At 48.2% G+C, this 18,871-nt stretch overlaps 2 protein-coding genes across 13 annotated transcripts in view; one reads left to right on the top strand and one right to left on the bottom strand.

Annotated features, from left to right (window-relative positions):
* Positions 1–10,567, top strand: part of mark4 (microtubule affinity regulating kinase 4) — a 49,532-nt gene extending 38,965 nt beyond the window's left edge. For 2 of the 12 annotated variants that reach the window (XM_034291545.1, XM_029119426.2), the window contains exons 13-18: positions 4–230; positions 1,660–1,766; positions 3,270–3,539; positions 4,831–4,913; positions 6,275–6,311; positions 8,064–10,567. In XM_034291545.1, coding sequence (XP_034147436.1) covers positions 4–230; positions 1,660–1,766; positions 3,270–3,539; positions 4,831–4,913; positions 6,275–6,311; positions 8,064–8,397 — 1,058 coding nt within the window. In that variant the 3' untranslated portion in view covers positions 8,398–10,567. Of the gene's footprint in view, positions 1–3; positions 231–1,659; positions 1,767–3,269; positions 3,540–4,830; positions 4,914–6,118; positions 6,654–8,063 lie in introns of those variants that run through there. The other 10 variants (XM_034291555.1, XM_034291554.1, XM_034291559.1 and 7 more) reach the window with 10 other exon arrangements.
* Positions 10,568–11,099: 532 nt separating this feature from the next.
* ckmb (creatine kinase, muscle b) lies at positions 11,100–14,445 on the bottom strand. Its single transcript, XM_010873709.4, has 8 exons — positions 14,360–14,445; positions 13,069–13,278; positions 12,685–12,839; positions 12,414–12,546; positions 12,144–12,315; positions 11,913–12,036; positions 11,551–11,740; positions 11,100–11,391 (listed from the first exon to the last, which is right to left on the bottom strand). The coding sequence occupies exons 2-8, from the start codon at positions 13,256–13,258 to the stop codon at positions 11,213–11,215; spliced, it is 1,143 nt and encodes a 380-aa protein (XP_010872011.1). The 5' UTR covers positions 13,259–13,278; positions 14,360–14,445; the 3' UTR covers positions 11,100–11,212.
* Between the last annotated feature and the right edge of the window lie 4,426 nt (positions 14,446–18,871).

Genomic DNA, 18,871 nt, shown 5'->3' with positions numbered 1-18,871 from the left:
CAGGTGGTCCGGCGGTGCCGCCCGCCCACCCCAAGCGCAGCCCCACCAGCGTGGCCGGGGCCGACGGGGAGCTGAAGGAGGAGGGGGTGCGTGCGGTGTCCCGGAAGGTCAACAGCAGCGTGGTGGGCAGCCGTTCCATCCAGCCCCCCTCCAGCCCCATGGTCAGCAGCGCCAACAACCCGAACAAGTCGGAGATCCCTGACCGCCGGAAGGAGATCAACATCACCACTGTAAGATCCTCTCACACACACACACACACACACACACACACACGCTCTGGTCCACCACCCTCCGGGCGGACTACATTGCGGTTGCATGCCAGATCTCACAACACTTAGATTGGTGCTCGGCACGGCAGCAGACCACATCCTGTAATTGGAGCTATCTGATGGCTGCTGACTGATGCAACGCCTTCACATGGCCAAACTCACACAGACACCAGGAAGTTAGCACACGTCTTCTAACAGGAAGTATCAGCAAGCCTGTGGGCCTGGGCCTGACATCTCCTGGGGGAGGGCTTCAGCTCAGGAGCGACGTGTCGTTGGGAGGCCAGGGTTCCTGTGGGGGGGCAGTGCTAGGGGCCTGTGTATTGTAACATCGGGTGTAGCAGGAGAAACCTGACCATGGAGCTTAATGTGAGATTAACCCTCTAAAGAGCTCAAGGGGTGGCCGCGGAGCAGGACTGCAGGAGTTCAACGCATGCTTTATGAACAGTAGTGCTGTACTGTGTGTAAGGAATAGAGACAGTTTGTTTAAGAAGACAGTGGACTGCGGTTTGTGACAGAGGTGGGCAGTTCTTATCAGACATTTCAGTGACCAATATAGAAATTAAGTTAATGAGAGTAACAGCCATCAAAATATATGAAAGGTCAGAATTACAGTTAAGTGAGGTGTGACCGCTGCATAAGGATTACAGATGTTAGCTTCTGTCCATGAACAAAATCATTATTTAAACCGCAGTTTTTATCCTTTATCTTTCTTTATTAGCACGAGTCCAAGGTGTTGATCGTCCGTAGTTCTTACATGTTCTCCAATGATTACAAAGCTAACAGTCTTTTATGTCAGGTCACACAGGAGGCGGTCAGTGATCCTAGCCAACCATGACACAGACTATTATAAGAAAGGTTTCTCCTACAAAATGTTCCAACCACTGGTCCAAGGGTCTGTTCAGAGAGTCCTATGACAGTCACATACACAGTTACTAGCAGGTGGTATGGACAGGGGGTGTGGGACCCATCAGAATTCATGCCCCATAATCGCACACAGATAATCAACTAAGTTTAAAAGTAATTCAATAGGTATTGACTCAAGTAGAGAAATATAATTGCATAGCAAGAGACAGGAAGTCAGTAGAATACAGATATATGTGAATGTCGGGTATTCGATTGAATCTCCAAAATGACGATGTTTTTCAAATTGCCAAACACGAGTAGGTAATGGTGTGAACATCGTCAATGTCTATGCATTTAAAGCAGTCGCTGAATGGGCAATTATTTAATACATTATCCACTTTGAGGTAAAGCCAACTAGTTGTCAAAACGATAGGTGGCCTGGACCTCACTAAATGGCCCAGAGGACTTTCACATGGAGGCCTTTCTGAGTTTGGCAGAATCACAGTCAATATGTTATTTGTCATTCATTTCCCCCCCCCCCTGTCAGAACAACGTCCCCGCCAGTGCCATGACGCGACGGAACACGTATGTGTGCAGCACGGAGCGGAACAGCACCGACAGACCCTCCCTGCTGCAGAACGGGAAGGAGAACAGGTGGGCTGAGTGCTTTGGGTTTCGCTGGGCTTCAACATGCTGCCTAAGGCCTATAGGAAGGATCCATTCACTGTCAGCACCGTGGGCCTACAGAGCCTGTGTGTGTTACTGCAGTGCGGTGGTATGTTTGTCTCTGGAACATCCATTACATCTCCTGACTAGGAGATAAAGAGCTCACACGTTGTTGGCCTGATGCAGGGTGTTCATCTCCCTCCCTCCCTCTCTCTCTCTCTCCCTCTCCCTTGCCCTCCCTCCCTTGCCCTCTCTCTTGCCCTCTCTCTCTCCCCCTCATCCCTCTCTCTATGGCGCTGCCTGACAGATGGTTGTCTGCTTCACAGCATCATGGCTCAGCAGTTGGCGTCTCCATTTTGGCATTCTCTCTTGGTCTCTCTCTCTCTCTTTCCCTTCTGTCTCCCTCTAGTCTTGTTTCTTTCTGGTTCTGTTTCTCCCTGAGCTTCTGTATTTCTTAGTTTGCCTTGCCCCGGTTACAACCTTCTCTCTCTCCTTCCCGTCTTCCCTTTCTCACAGCCAGGAAGTGACAGTCGTCATATGACCAATGGTTCCAGTGTGTCTTGTAGTCTGGGAGCAGCTGGAGATGGCGCTGTGCCAACTTGACCCAGAAATGCATCCTGGGTCCTGTCAATGTAATGTCATGCTAGATAGCCTGATGGGACACCCACATTCTAGAGCACAGACACAGTACCACTACACACACACACACACACACACACACACACACACACACACACACACACACACACACGGAACCTAAAGAAAACGCACTCATCAACACAACCAGATGATAATGCACGTACAGAGAAATGCCTTAAATGGTTTTCACAGAAATACACAGGTTTTTTGGGTAAAATCGGTGTGCTTCAGAAACGGCTGCAGAGGAATCGAACGTGTTCGCCCCATTCCACTGCGCGTGTGTCAGTCTGAGCTCTGGTTATTTAGAGCGTTAAGCAAAGAGGCCCCAGGCCAACCACAGAGGTTCAGACAGCCCAGCTAACGCCGCCATTCAGGGAGAACCGTAGGGAGCGGGGTGGAAAGAGGAGGTGCTGGGTGGGTCTGGCGGCACCTCCACATGCCAGCCCCACTCCTCAGGTGGCTTCATTTTCCTCTCTCTCTCTCTCCATGGCCCCTTCCTCAACTCCTGTCTCTTATTTCTGTTTCTGTACTTCTTGTTTTTCTACCAGTCACAGCCCCCGCCACATCCCCTTTCCAGACCCCACCCCCCTCCAAATGTCATGCCTCTCTCTGTCTGCTCCAAGCCAACACACATCATGGCATCGTCCCCGTGACTCATCCCCGTGACTCATCCCGGTGATAGATCACCGCCCACATGTCGTCACACTCCACTAACCCCTGCCGAAGCCTTGAGGCTGACGTGGTTCTTGTCACACGCTGTAACATTGATATGGCCTGTCGTTAGCCACCAGTCACCTCGCTGTAGATGGTCCGGTGGTCGTGTTGACGGGTGCGTCTTCTCTGCCTCCTCAGCTCCGTGTCTCACCGGCTGCCCCCGGCATCGCCCTCCACGCACAGCATCGCGGGGGCCTCTGGGATGTCCTCCGCCGCGGGCCCCCGTCTCACCCGTGGCTCCAGCATCCGTAGCACCTTCCACGGGGGCCAGCTCCGGGACCGGCGGCCTCCCTCCCACGCCCCCCCCACCTCCCCCACACTGTCCCACGACGCCAGTCCCTTGCCCCACGCACGTACCCGCGCCACCTCCAACCTGTTCAGCAAGCTCACCTCCAAGCTCACGCGCAGGTAAGAGGAGAGCGAGGGGAGTGGCGACGCCCCCGAGCCACAGCCCAGTGTAGCGATCGGCGGCTGGTGACCCCTCCTAGGCTAGTTGACAGCGTGCATTTCCTAGCTTGAGCCGGTTGTCCTCGGCTCTTCAAGTGGCAGACTTTGTGTAGAAACGTGTGTTAGCAGTTCTAGTCTAAATGGCAGAAAGGGACAGGCAGTCTGATATTTGGAGGATTGCAATGCATGTTAGTTCTGATGCTGTCGCTTGCAGTTGCAGTGTAAAACTCAACGCTGTTCGTCAGCTGTAGCAAGTGCCGTTGAAGCAGTTAGCAAATTGTATGGTCTTACAAAGACATCAATTACTGTATGTGCCTTTGCTGGTGTTATGTCTCAATATTATTTCAGGTGTGAAAGCAGCAGCGATCTTTGTTAGTAATGCAGGAAACTAGTTGCTCGTGTGTGGGCGCTGAGTGTGTACTGATGGAGACAATCAACTTTAGTTTAGACAGTGGGCTTAAACCGAAAGAGTGAAAATGCACATTGAATCAGGCATATAACCATGAAATGGCACTCTAAATTTGACCAGATTCTAGGGGACCTTGTTCTAATATATAAGAATGTGATGGGCATAGGGGTCTGATCGGTGTCCTGCTTTTCCCCCGGCCATAAAGCTAACACCTGTTTAATGAAATTGTCATTCTAAGCTGAAGACGATGATTTATTGAGTGTTGAAGTTGGGTGTGTTAGCTGGGCCTTGGGAAAAAGTGTTACCAATCAGACATCCAGGGACGAGGGTTGGGGGGTTCCTCTTCCTGATTTAGGTCAGTTAGGGTATTGGAAAGGGATGCGGGAGGTAGTGGAACCCTCAGTGTGAAGGGCATTTGTGTTAGCCAAAGAGACTCCGTAAGGTGTGTGTGTGTGTGTGTGTGTGTGCGCACGTGCGCGTGTGTTCACTGCTGGAGGGTCTGAAACGTCTCCGCCCTCCTCTCACTCTCCTTAATCTGCATTGACTTTTCTCAGCCTTACTTCCTCCTCTATTAAATACCAGCTTCCAACCCCCCACGTAGCCACTCCTCTTCCTACATTACTCTGTCTCCTTCTCAGTCCTGGCTGGTGTTTTGGGGGACTGGAGTGCTTCATGTTTTATTTCTATTTCTTTAAGTTCTTTGCTTTTCCTTGTTAACCTTTGCTTTTCCTCTCCGATCAGCTGCAATCTTTTGTCCTTCTTTCCCTCCCCCCATGTCCATATCTCTCTGTCTTTGTCTCTCTTTCTCTGTCTCTCTTCTCTTCATTTCTCTCTTCCTCGTAGGGTCAATCTTGACCCCTCTAAGCGTCAGAACTCAAACAAGTCCGTCTCGGGCCTCACTCTTCCGCAGGGATCAAAAACAGTTAGTAAGTTCTTCTTCCCGTGTTTCTGTCTGCTTGTCTGTCTGCCTGCCTGTCGGTCGCTCTGTCTGCACATTCCTCCATCGTTGGCCTTAACCTCCTGGGTTTACCTAACCCTGATGGCTTCACTGCTCTTCTCCTCATACGTCAACATCATTGTCCACCGCCTGTTTATGCAGTCCTAAGACAGTGAGTCATTAAATGATCTCAGTGTGTTCATGGCGTTGTTAAAACATCTCCAGACCCAGCACTATGAAGCTTATTTCAGTCTGTTCAGGTTTTCTTTTGGTTTAGCCTACATCTTCGGCCCATATCGTCGCTACGGCGATGCCGATGGGGTCGGCTGGAGGGCGGGGGGGGGGGGGGGGGGGGGGGGGGGGGGGGGGGGGGGGGGGGGGGGGGGGGGGGGGGGGGGGGGGGGGGGGGGGGGGGGGGGGGGGGGGGGGGGCGGTGGTGAGTAGCTGCTGCCACACGTCTTTAGCATCACTGGCACTTAGGATTTACTGCATAACAGACCCTTTATCCCCCCTCTTAAGGGGATCTCCTTCACAGTCCCAGCCAGAGGCACAGGCCTGTCGGGACACTCCTTCAGCCCACCCACCCCACCCACATCCTGCCCACTCACTCCCACAGTCACAGAGAGAGAGTTGATTCAAGCTGGCAGCCCATATGGCATCCCACTGGCGGATTTGTTCTCACTGACACTTGACAGCTCAGATCTCTCCACCGATCCTCTTAGAGTTTTCACTGGTAGTACATGTCTAGTCCTGTCCGTCCACTTGCTGGAATGGGTTTTGGGTTGCCAGGTTGGTTAGTACAACGTTTGAAATGGGGGCGGTTATGGCAAATTGTCTGTGGTGCTTCTGCAGCAGTGCCCCCTGGTGTGCGATAGATGGATGTGTAATGTGAAATTTCCAATCATGACTATTCTTTTGTGTTAGTCATGGCTAATGCCATGTGCTTTCAAATACCTTTTGTCCGAAGTTTGGAATTCATGTGGTTCTATTAAGACCGTGTTGGTTAAAGAGGCAACCCATTTTACATCCATCAAAGAGCACATTATAATTTCCAATTTATGTCACACAATGCAAGCGGTAACCGCTTTCTAGTGTTTTTTGGGAGCCGCCCAAACCTGCCAGAGCCCTTCCTCCTATAGACCCTTCCTGTGTGTTTCATTTTCTTTCATATGTTTTTCCTGTGATTAATTTCAGAAGGTGGTTGTTACTGTGGCTTCGAATGGTTGATGTTGCTTTGCTGTGGGATGGGTTGAAGCAGGAAGGGAAGGTAAAAAAAAGGGACGTCTCTCTGTATTCTATTGGCTGATTCATTCCTAACACGAACCTTTGTCTTCTCCTTGAGGGTCACAGACGAACCTGAGAGAGTCTGCAGATCTCCGGTCACAAGGTGAGTGTTTCAAATACCGCGGGTCACTCTGCCGTTTTGTTCCTCTCCACGCCCGCCCGCCCCATTTGGGCAGCGTCACAGGTCCCCTGGGGGGGGGCCAGAGGTCATTAAAGGTGTTTCTGTTCTCTCCGTCCTGCTGTAGCCTCCGCTGCTAAGTCTGTGGTCAAACAGTCTCTCATTAGAACCAGCAGGTAAAGCTCGGAGCATGAGTCAGTGCGCCAGAGCCTCATAGTACCATAGACGTGATCCCGGTGCTAGATGCCTGCGAGCCAGCGCCTCGCTAGTTCTGTTCTGCAGTAAGATCCTTCTGTGTGTTTTATCGGCTAGGCTCCTCAGGTGTGTCCGAATTGTTCTCATGAGACTATTGACTTATTATGATGTAGACGTGCCCCGTAGAGCTGCCGTTTTCAAATGTCACATATTGGTCGGTGGGTCGTGCTATGTCCCCCCCCCCCCATGGTGTCCGTGCTATGTCCCCCCCCCCCATGGTGTCCGTGCTATGTCCCCCCCCATGGTGTCCGTGCTATGTCCCCCCCCCCCCCCCCCATGGTGTCCATGCTATGTTCCCCCCCCCCATGGTGTCTGTGCTATGTCCCGTCCCCCCCCATGGTGTCCGTGCTATGCCCCCCCCCCATGGTGTCCGTGCTATGTCCCCCCCCCCCCCCCCATGGTGTCCGTGCTATGTCCCCCCCCCCCATGGTGTCCGTGCTATGTCCACCCCCCATGCCTACATCTCCCTAGCTGGTTTTGCTAGCGTGTGACCGAGCAAGGTAAGATTCTCCGCAAGCTGATTCTGGAGCCGCCAGGACACGAAATCCCAAGAAGCACTTGTGCACTGCTACATTTAATGAGCTCTGGAAAATCCAGGGTTAGGCCTAATTCCATTTCAATTCTTGTCAATTAAAATATTCCATTGAAATTCCATTTTCTTTGAGTGCTTTTCGATGAGGAACATTTTGAATTGGAAATGGAATTTGGTTCACCTTCCCAAATTGACTGTGGTTGTAATTGCATTGACCCCAATTATCCGAACCACATGCGCCTTCATACAGAATGTTATAATCTGAAAATATAATAACCACGGTTCAGATCACTGAGTGGTGAGCGACTGTAGACTGATCTAATGGATGACATATCGTTGTTGACTTGTCAGAGGTGTTGCTAACTGATGTTCTAATTCATTGCTTTCTGATGTGTACTGAAGTGTGCTCCACAAATCTCTTCTAGAAGGCTCTGACTTGTGGCAGCCTTTTCGGGATGATGACAATGCAACGTGTGTGTTGTGGATGCCCCCACTATTCAGCAAGGATTTAGGAAAACGTTGTTGTACTGTCATTTCTTCTCGGTGTCAATCAAAATGTATTAAATGTATTTGTCCAGGTTTCAACAAACCTTGTCAAAATGGAAGTAAGGCGTTGAACGAAAACGTAGAACGACAAAGAATAAAAAAATGAAAAAGAGATACAAAAGTAGAACTATATTGGCTTTATCTGTTTCACCCAAAAAAATAGGGGGATGGAATTATTTTGCTATTTTATAAATGAGTTGGGCTGTTGACCCTAACCCTACATGATTTTAATCTATTTCTTCCTTGTCCCCCTCTTCTTACCCACATTCATACATCATCTCACCCACACTCCACCTGCATCCTGTTCTTCCCTCATACCCCTCACCCCCCAATCCTCACCCCCCCGCCCCCCAATCCTCACCCCCCCCCCCTCCCTCCATGCATCACCTTCCCTACCCCTGCAGTCGCCATCTACCTGGGCATCAAAAAGCGTCAGAGCCCCGGACCCCCCGATGCGGCTGGGATGTGAAGGTGCGGAGCCCGCGGGACCCGGCGGAGGTGGTGCTGGCGCTGCGCGAGGCGGCTCAGGGCCGTGGCTGCCAGGTCCACCTGGCTGGGCCCTTCCTGCTCTCATGCACGCACGGGGCAGCTGGCTCGCGGGTGGCCTTCGAGGCCGAGGTGTGCCAGCTGCCTGCCGGGCCCGCCGAGACCAGCGGCGTGCGCTTCAAGCGCCTGTGGGGGGCGCCGCTCGCCTTCCGGGACATCGCCACCAAAGTGTCCAAGGAGCTGGAGCTCTGAGGGCGACAGGGGGTGGGGCCGAGGGGTTCTACACTGGACGGACTGGCGGGAGGAGAAGGGCAGATCCCGCCACCCCCACTGCCAACCTCGCCTCACCCCCGCCAAAGACCCGCTTCTAATGCCACACGGACACGCTGACACACCAACATGGACGGCCCAGTCCCGCCACTCGCTGACCTATGACCTATGAGCCCTGCTTAAGCACCTCAATATTATGTGAATCTATGGAGTGGAGCAGTTATCTGTTAATACCATATTTGCAGATGATGGTATTTGTCATCAGCGTCATTATGGTTATTCTATATTTGTTGTCATTACTTTTTAACAGCTGCTATTTAAAATGTTTTTAATATTGATTTTTATTTTTATTTCACTTTAATGGGCAGGAGATTTACCTCTGTTACTGTTGTTTGTGACAATGCATATTTAAGAAACAAGGGCCAGCTTCTTGCTAGTCAGAATTCCAGCCTATAGAGGAGACATGCTGAAATGCAGAGATGGACAAAATAACGGATCTGTAAAACAAAGGCCAGACCCTTCTTACAGGAGACCTCTGCTACTCTCTTCAATATACATTTCCTTTTTTTTTTGTATACACTTCTGTTATACAAAAGAACGGTCAAACGTCGATGTCCAAAGTGGAGTACGCAATGAGTGCTCATATTAACCTCTTACCCTTTATTTTTCCCTATCTCAGCGGGTCATAAACAGGCGTCCGACACAGTCTTCTGGTAGCACTTTTGGTTTGGCAATATCACCTTCAGTTGTATTTCCTCTTAAATGGTACAGTAAATGCACAGGGCCGGGATTTCAAACTTGATTTGATGTCAGCTTTTTAGTATAATGTTGGTGAATATTGATCACAGTTCCACAATCACAATTTGAAGATGTTTTTTTTTTTGTTTTTTTTACATCACCCAGTAATGCTTACAAAATGAGAATTGGATTAACTAATTTTCTTCCCAAAACGTGAACAGGTATCATTGATCACACACAACAAAGTTGTGGCTTTTTGAATTGCATTCAGTTCTGTCCAGTAATCCCTGTGTCTGTGATTCACTGGGAGGTCCAGACTGCTCCTCATCTCTAAACTCAAACACCAAGCAATCGGTCAGCAAAACTTGTGTGATGTAGCTGCTTCCAAGCTAATAGCCAATCAGACTTCTGTATTGTTGCGTGGTGTGCAGTATGAACATACGAGAGTGAGAACGGGGGTGCTGTCGTTTAGAATGTGACACTTGGTGACCTTGTTGAAATCAACCCTGACACAGTTTTATATCTGAACCTGAGCTGCTCACGATAGATCTAAGATGGGCGATGGAAGGTCATTCACTTAGGCTTTGACTGTTTCTCACTTGCTTGGGTTTGCACCAATCTACAGTAATGCGCCTTGTCAAATGTTTGTGGGTCACAGCAGCAGATCTGGCAGAACCTTATTTCCAGTTAGGACAGTGTGCTTTTCTAGTTTAGAATTTTCTCAGCTCAAACTGTGTTGCTGGTGTCACAGAGTGTTCCTTGACCTTTCTTGTTTGCTGAAGGTCTGTCTGGCCTTTTTTTTAAATGGCTCAGAGATTCATGAACAGCGAATAATGAGCTCATCAGAGTTTGCTCCTCTGTCACTGTTCCAATATGAGGTACTTTGGACAGTATGTAACATCTCAGTTATATGCCGTAACCTGTAACGCCTCGGGCCATCTCTGCCAGCCTGCCCAAACTGGACTGTTTGCCCAAAATTCTCACAAATCCCACAAGTTGTTTTAGACTACAGTTTTCCACCTGGTTCCTTTTAGCTAAAGGATATATTGCACATGTGTATAGCAACAGTACATAGTAATCCCTAACACTACTATGATGTCAGTATACCTGTTGCAAGGAATCATGGAAGATTTAAATTGCAACAGGTGGCCACAAATGTCTTAAAATGTGAAAGCTGTGATTTAGGGCTTTTTCTGCAACTTTGCCCAAAATAGTAATTCTCTTGCCCAACAGTTCCCATAGATATTGCTTAAGGTTTAGGACCATGCTCAAAGAGTAGGAAGTAGTAGTGTGTTTGAAGCAGTTACTGTTATAAAGTAAATGGAGTGCAACTATGGAAATGACTGACCTGCATTCCTGCATGTCTCTGAGGAAAATTGTGTGAAGCAAAAATAAACTATCCTTTCAAACTCAACCATTCTTTATCATGTTGCTTTTGGCTGTTGATGTGTTGTCAAATGTGACCTTTTGTCTTCATGAAGTTTTTTTTTTTTTAAATGTACTGTATTTTCAGGGCCTTCCTTTACAGGGCTGATTTTATGTGTTGGATTACTAGAAGCTGGGTGAAGGAAGGATGGTTCATAATGGATGAAACGGAGTACAAGGACTGGAATCATGTATGAAGACCGTGTGTTGGTGTTTAAAACCATTCCATTCATTTCATCCATTAATACGAGGGTGCTGATAGGTGGGTGGACAGATGGATGTGTAGAGACCATACAGACAGTGAGGTTGATTGTTAAGTGGGGCTTGTTTTATTTGCTCAGTTAATTTTTTACAACCAAAAAACTGTTTTAAGATCAGTTGCATACACAGCTATGGCCCATGGCACCAGACTGAAATGCACTTGTTTGATCCCAGGATGTTAGAAAGAATGGGAAAGATAGTGATGGTAGGAAAATGACATTGCCGATAAAGATAAAGGATTAAGCTGTGAAAAAGTTGGAGTTGGAGCACCGTTGAGTGTCTTTAGGAAAGGTCCGGGGAGGCAGTGTCTTGCCCAGATGACGACAAAGCTAGTCATTTTTATAGTACAAAAAAATCTAAAGCACGCGCCACTTTACTTCTGGGCAGGGATCATGCCGTCGATGGACTCTCCCTTCTCCAGCTTCTTCTCCATCTCCACCATGAGCTTGACACCATCCACCACCAGCTGCACCTGCTGCACCTCTGAGGAGCCCAGACGATCGGCGTTGGAAATGTCGAAGATTCCACCCACGGAAGCGGTGTCCACACCACCTGCAGGCAAAGGGGTCAAAGGTGACTTCATCATCCACAATAGCGGGCTTTTGCAGGAGGTACATGTCGGGTGATGATGTGGTCTTTCAGGCTTCCCGGTCGTCTCGAGTTATTGTGAAACATAATTTGGACTATTGCTATCTAGGACTTCATGCATACCTGTGCCGCGTTTCTGCAGGCGAAGCCTGGTCAGGATCTCCTCGAACTTGGGGTGTGTGCTCAGCTTGGGCAGCTTGACGTGCACACCACCGCGCAGGCCAGTTCCCAGGTTGGAGGGGCAGGTCAGCACGAAGCCGAGATGCTCGTTCCACATGAAGCCGTGGTTGTGCTTCTTGAAGATCTCCTCAATCTGCACGTGGAAGAAAGGGACAAGAATCTTTCGGGGTGAGGGGGTTTTCAGGCGAGGACGGCCAACTCGTGTGCCTTTCGGTGTGTAAAACAGCCGGATGGAGTCACTAATAATAGGATGAGCAACCGCCAAGGTATGGACAAGTCAGCCCTGTCGGCTCCGGGTACGGTACCTTGTTCAGACCGACGCAGAAGCGCCTGAAGACCTCCTTCATGTTGCCGCCCTTCTCCATGGAGATGACACGCAGGTGATCCTCCTCGTTCACCCAGACCAAGAAGCTCTTGGATTCGTTGTGCCTTCGGACCGATGGGAGCAGGTTTCAGAATGAGCAATCGCTACGACGCTGCACTGCAGCGCGTCCACACGTCACCCTTTCGCCACAGGCTGCATCATGTCCACTCACCAGATTCCTCTCGCGTCGGGCCAGTCACGGGCCATGCCGGCGGCCAGCAGCAGGGGGGAGACGGGCTTGTCAAACAGGAAGTGGTCGTTGATCAGCTGATCCTGCTCGGCATCGGTCATGCCGTTCAGGGGATAGTACTTTCCCTTGAACTCACCGTCCAGGGTTGCCAAGGCTAAGGGCAGAGACGCACAATCGACACAGTCGTTATTCAAGACGACACACCCGGACTTTATTTACGGTGCTGACGTCACTGAGTAGTCAGATGCTCACCCTCAATGGACAGCTTCTCAACCATCCTGCGCTCGGCGCGGCTGTTGTGGGGGGGCAGGGTGTATCCCTTGATGCTGCGGCCGGTACGCACGCGGCTGGACAGGACGTAGGCGGGGTCAAGATCATCACCTCCCTGCGTGAACGGGGAAATGGGAAAGATACCGTCACTGCGCACTTAGCACAATCAAACGCTTTGTCAGCACACTCCCCCTCCAGCCTGAAGATCACGCTGACCAAGGGAGCGAGTTGGAGAAGCGGGATGGTCACTTACCTTCAGATTCTCGAAGTTCAGGTCGGTTTTGTGTTTGTCGGTGGGCTTGTAGCCTCCATGACGGTCCGAGATGATGGGGTCAAACAGATCCTTAAAGACTTCGTAGGACTCCTCGTCACCAGCAACGCATCCGACAGTCATGATGAAGGGATGTCCTGCAAAACCAAAAGGAAATGGGTGGTGACCACTGCCCGCAGCGAAGAAAACATCCCGGCAACGGCCTCACAACTCACACGGGTGGTTTGTGAGACGGCCGATTTCAGGTGACTTCACTTTGAATATTCTCGCTTTCAGCTGCACTGTGCGGCCCTAAAACGTGGCTGCTCAGGGCATGCATATAGGGCCCGGACAGGTCACACTGCGCGTGGTGCATCCAGGTCTCACCAGGGTTGTCCACACCGGTCTGGATGCAGTCGTCCAGGGTGAAGCCGGAGGGGGTAGACTTGCTCCTCAGCTTGCTGTACATCTCCTTGGTCAGAACCTTGGCCATGTGGTTGTTGTGCAGGGAGAGGTCTGGGTACTCTTCATCAACAGAGAACTTCATCTTGTAGTCATTGTGTACATTCTTCGCCATGATTGCGGCTCTCTTTTGTTCTGCAGGAAGACAGGAAGAAAGAACAGTAGGCGTGAGCGTGAACAGGTGAAGGCTCATCAGGCAAATACGTAAACGCATCAGAAAGCCCTCCCAAGAAAAATATTTAAGGATAATTAGAGATCTAATTGCGAACCAAGTAACATAATTTCACCACAGTTTGTAAAAGATAAATGTGATATATATATATATATTTTTTTAATGAAAATAAATCACCTTTTGTTCGCCATTTCCTAATAGTACAACACATACGACTGAAGCCATAGTTCGTGGTTTGTCGGACTAAGGATCCTAGGATTTAGCAGAAAAAGACTAAGCCAAGACCTAATGGGTGTCCATGACCCCAGCACCCAGTGTATTATCTAACAGTTTCCTGGCCACAGCCTGCCATTGCCTCATGTTTCAACATAGAGTGACAGGGGGGGGTGATCTCTGCGCTTTTTTGCATTTGGCAGCAGAAGGTATTTTTAGATCAGCCCATCTACCCTACACCCTCTTCCAGTCCTTCAATCTGTGGTACCAGAAAGTTCCAGATCATCACGATTCACTCAGTGCACCTCAGCTTATGGCTGACCCTGATGCAACAGTTAGTAGGAATATCAAATTAAAAACATTCAAAATACATAAATCCTGAGAAACAGTTGCAGACATTTTTTTTGTTTTTTTCCCCCAATAAAATCTGTAATTTACCAACAATGGTAACAAATCAAACATTATCTCAACATCAGCTATCCTGTGACTATCAGTCCTCTACACCACCTGAAAGGTTCACTGGTGTTCACAAACCAGTGCTCCTCAGTGTGTATGGAAAACTCCATACACACTGGCTAAAGTTCTTCAATCACACGAAACCCCATCTGTTCATGCACACGAGAATGATCTGATAAAAGAAAATTCTGAAGGAAAAAAAACAAGTTTTATCCTCTGTTTTAGTAAACACTGGAAGAAACTAACGACGAGTCCAATGAAAAACCTTTAAGAAATATTTTCAGAATTCCAAAAAGAAGCTGCAACAGAGTGCTTTGATAATGATTTCAGTTGCACCCCAACCTGTTCCAGAGGCTCCCTGGCTAGTAGTTTTACCTGCACAGGAGAAAAAGAGGTAACGTTCCCGGGATCAGTCCACAGAAGTCAATATAGGGTTGCCCAACTTTGCCAGGTGTCAGATCCTAGCTTATATACTCAGACCTTTACCCCCATTGGCTGTTTTGTCTCTGAATTCTCTCATTGGATTGGACAGCCACAACCCCTGATGCCCAGTTTAGATTCTAAAAGGCAAGAACTAGCATCACAACACCCGAGACGACTGAACAGCTGTGCCCACCCCTCCGAACAGCCCCGTCCCCCTCATTCCTCTGATTAGCCCATTGAGGTGGGAGGGGGGACCGGGAACTGAAGTAAAGTGACATGGGCGTAAGAAAAGACATCGACACCGTGGACAGTTTCATAAGTGTTCACACGGACAGACTTAGGTGAAAAAATAACTACATCATCACGGTACTACTCTCTGATTGTGACTACTTTTAATATGACTTCCCACCACCTTGATTCTAGTTTAAATCGGTCATAGGAATATTAATTGTCCCTCAAAAGACATGGTGAGCCATTGTTAGAGGTCATTACTTGATAGAGCATTCGCGTTAAAAGTTTGGATCATCAAATGCCGCTTGATCGGAGAGCACTTGCACTTTTACAGAGAGTTTTGTTGTTTTTCATCAAGCCTAAATGCGATTTCACACAAGATTTCACAATTTTCACGATGTTGCTGAAAACCAGTGTTCCGCGCAATGCCAGTGAATCTCCCAGCTCAACAACAACGGCATAAAGCTGGCACAATGAAATGAACAGGCCTATTTTGGGTACATTTTACACAGTACTAATACTTCTGCACACTCTGTTCCATCTTTCTCATATTCTCTTCACTGTCAATAAAGCGTAAAATTCACAAAATATGTGCAGAAATTTCAGGCGTAAATCTAAAACATCAATTATTTTGCAAGTATTTTACGATTATTTGCAGATATTTTTTTGTAGTCTTACATTTTCCAAATAGCCCTTCTTCCCTCATTCGTGTATTAGAGTATTAGTAACCGTAATAGATTGTCCAATCCCTTCGTACAAGCCTCCTTCCATATGATATATCAACACTGGTATTGTGCTGGTCATTAACATTTTGGCCTTATATATAAATGTAATACATGACACATTATGTAAAGGGGAATTGTCAAAGGGTACCAGTCAATGTTTACGTTAGATGACGTTCAGCGTGGATATAAGAGACATCCGGTTGCTTGTGTCTGAGATCTGTTACATATCAGTTGTACTGTTAGACACAGCCAACATGGCTAAAATGAAAGCCCTTTAACATAATTTACTGTATGAATAGAGGCCGTTTTAGCAGATGGTCTCGTTTCAAGCGGGAGGCCCACATGGCAACGTGGTTTAGGCCCAGGAAATGGGCACAGTCGTGTCATTGCATGCCCCTTGTGCTTACCCACAAGGCCTTGCAGGACTTCCGAGACAAATGGATTGTCTGTGTATGATGACGTCTACACATCCCTCCCTTTATGCAAAGTAGGGGGCAGCTGAAAGGAGCCGAGCTCAGTGCTTATCGATGCTCCCAGGGACTGGCTGCTGCAGTGCGACCGTGCTCCGCTTCCTCCAGACCACCCTGCAAAGTTCCTACATGACGAGGAAGATCAGAGACCCCTCCGAACCTGGCCGCCTCCGTTCTAAAGACTCTCCTACAGCAGGCGAGTGGTCAGGACAGGTCAGGAGCTAAAAGAAATCCCCCCCCCCCATTTCTTTCTCCAATTTGCTGTGACCCTAAGTAATCGGCCGTTTGTCAATGGAGACTGACCACATTGCCTCCAACACTATACAGCGTCTTGATGTACTGATATGTGAAAGTAAATCAACATATCCGTAAACCTTACAAACTCACCACCCACATGTGCAATACGTCCATTCTATGGTTCTTTGGTGCCAGTGTAAAGGTCATTAGGGAATAAATGTGATTCTGATTAATTGTGTATATCTTATTCAGGAATAAATGTGATTCTGATTAATTGTGTACATCTTATTCAGGAATAAATGTGATTCTGATTAATTGTGTACATCTTATTCAGGAATAAATGTGATTCTGATTAATTGTGTATATCTCATTCGGGAATAAAGGTGTTGCTGATTGATTGTATATATCTCATTTGGGAATAATGTTGATTCTGATCATCGCATTCTAATAGCTGACCTGGGAAGGTTTTGTGACCAGGTTGATGATGTTAAGTGTTTCGGCAGTGTATTTTCATGTGATTCTCTGTAGTATACGACATTCCGTAATTCCTTGGGTAATGGTACGGGAGCAGACATTCCTGGACAGGTTTTAGTGGTTGTGTGGGGAATGTAAGGGAGCTGAGGTGGAGCTCTGTGTCAGTACCACGTATCCAGTTTCACAGCTGTGCCGTGCCTGTTCAGATCTAACATGTCTGACCAAATTAGCCTCTGTCCATGTCCCCATGCCCCTCCATGTGCCCCTGTCAACTCCCCAAAACTCCCATCCATCCTCAGCATTCAACACGGTCCACAGCGTTTCCATGACAGCATGATGGGACCTTGGCCAGTTCGGATACATTCGGTGGGGATGTATTCCCAGATTTGGGCACTTTGGACAAGGCACTTTGTATGTAGGGGTATTTCGCTATCTGTGATGAAGAACTCCAAATGTAAAATACCACCCTTGGTCATGTTGGATTTTATTTTACCATCCCAGTAGTATAGTAAATTATTTCCACACAACCGTCTCTGCCGAGGCCTCCGGGACAACCAGACCGATTATGTTCCACATCATGAGGAGATGGAGGCAACAGACGATTGGAGACGACAATGAGGGGAACGAAGAGAGAGGGGGAAGAGAAGGTGAGAAAGGGGAAGAGGGAGCATGCAAGCTGGGCCTGTGCCACACTTTCAATTTAGCCTACCGTGTTTCCCTCCCCACTGGCTCCAGACGCCCTGGCAGAGAGAAGGTGGTTATGTAAATGTGGCAGCAGCATGAGTAGCGTCGAGGACGGGGGTCCCCGTGAACTGGTAAGACCTTCCCTAAACCCCTGCTGCAGAAGATCCAGGAAGCAGAGTGCATCAGAGAAGGGGGGAGGGTTTATACACAAGACAGCTGCTCCTCAGAGAGCCTTGTGTGATCACAGTGTTTATGTTTATACAAGTGTGTGTGTGTGTGTGTGTGTGTAGATCTCTACGTTGGTTGAACTGTAAGAAAATGCATTTTAGCATTTCCGCTGTTAAAGGCATACGCCATTTTATTGTAGTCAACTAGGTGGGATTTCAAACTTTATTGGCTGATCCCTTTTGATGGCCCAGCCAGAACCCCTGCGTGTGTCTGCACAATTTTAAAAACAAGGCATATTTTTGTGTTTCGCAGTTCAGTATTGGCTTTTTTGAAAGTGAAGCTTGAGAGACAGGTGTCAGTGTGCTGAACAGTATAGTTTTCTTCCTTACACGTCTGCAAGTGGGAGTGATACCGGATCGTCTGCCTCAAAAAGACATGTGACAAACGTGACTACGCTACTAAATAGCTAGCAATTCGATAGCATGCGCGGATACATTTCAAGCTCTGGAGTGAGGTTACATATGCAACTCTGTCACTCAGAGGGTAATATATTGGCTTCTTAAATAATCAACTTGCAAACATCAAAGAGAGCCTTGGTCAGAGTGCAGGAAAGGTGTGGAAGCGGTAGAAAGTAGAAAGCCCCTCAAGACGCAATGTGGGCTGGGCCTCACAGCAGTACCATGAAGAATTACGAGACAGGAAGTCCTGGGTTACTGCAACGACATGGTCTTTGGCGTCTGTACATCGGTGTGACCTCAGGTCGGCTAGTGTCAAAAGCGTGCACGCATTTGACAAATGGTGTTAGCAGTCCGCATGCTGTATTTGCTGTATTTGTTGCAAAGTGGAATACCCAGGAGTGAGGCAGTGAGGGGACAAGTAGCCCAGTGAACAATTTGAAAGACACCTTTTCAACGTCTTATTGCCTTCTCAACGTCTTTTACTAACGGGGAAGGGGTTCGTGATCTGTAGAGGTGTTGGCAGACAACGGAAAGGTCACACTGTCTGCGTTTCAGTTGCCATCTAAAATAGCATCCGGCCCTGCACTGCAGTGTGCAGCACATTGCAATTATTAGATTAAATAGACATTTGCACTGAAACGTCTTTTAACTTTCACCTTCTCCGAGAGCTGTCCGAACTAAACCGCAGTACAGCCGCTTCCAATAGCCATCACTATTTCACTACTTTCACACATCACAGAATAAAAATAACCTTGGCAGGTTGAGTGTGCGTTAGCTCTGTTGCTAAAGACATGTTTTAATATTAGTGTCTTGGGATTTCATATGATCTTCTACCCTCTGAGAAATAAAGAAACGTGTGTTCTTTGGCTGGCCCTGTAGAAGTGTTTAGTCTTATGTCAGATAGCATGCCATCTGAGCTGGTATTATCTCTATATCCTTTCACCAATCGTGTAATTTGTGAACATGAACAAATAAACTATTACAATGCCTTCAGAATGTATTCAGATCGGACATGAT

Source organism: Esox lucius, chromosome 1 (genome assembly GCF_011004845.1).
Source record: "Esox lucius isolate fEsoLuc1 chromosome 1, fEsoLuc1.pri, whole genome shotgun sequence".
NCBI classification, from domain to species: Eukaryota; Metazoa; Chordata; class Actinopteri; order Esociformes; family Esocidae; genus Esox; species Esox lucius.
The sequence above is the reverse complement of the archived record's forward strand: the minus strand, read 5'-3'. Positions and strand labels throughout refer to the sequence as shown.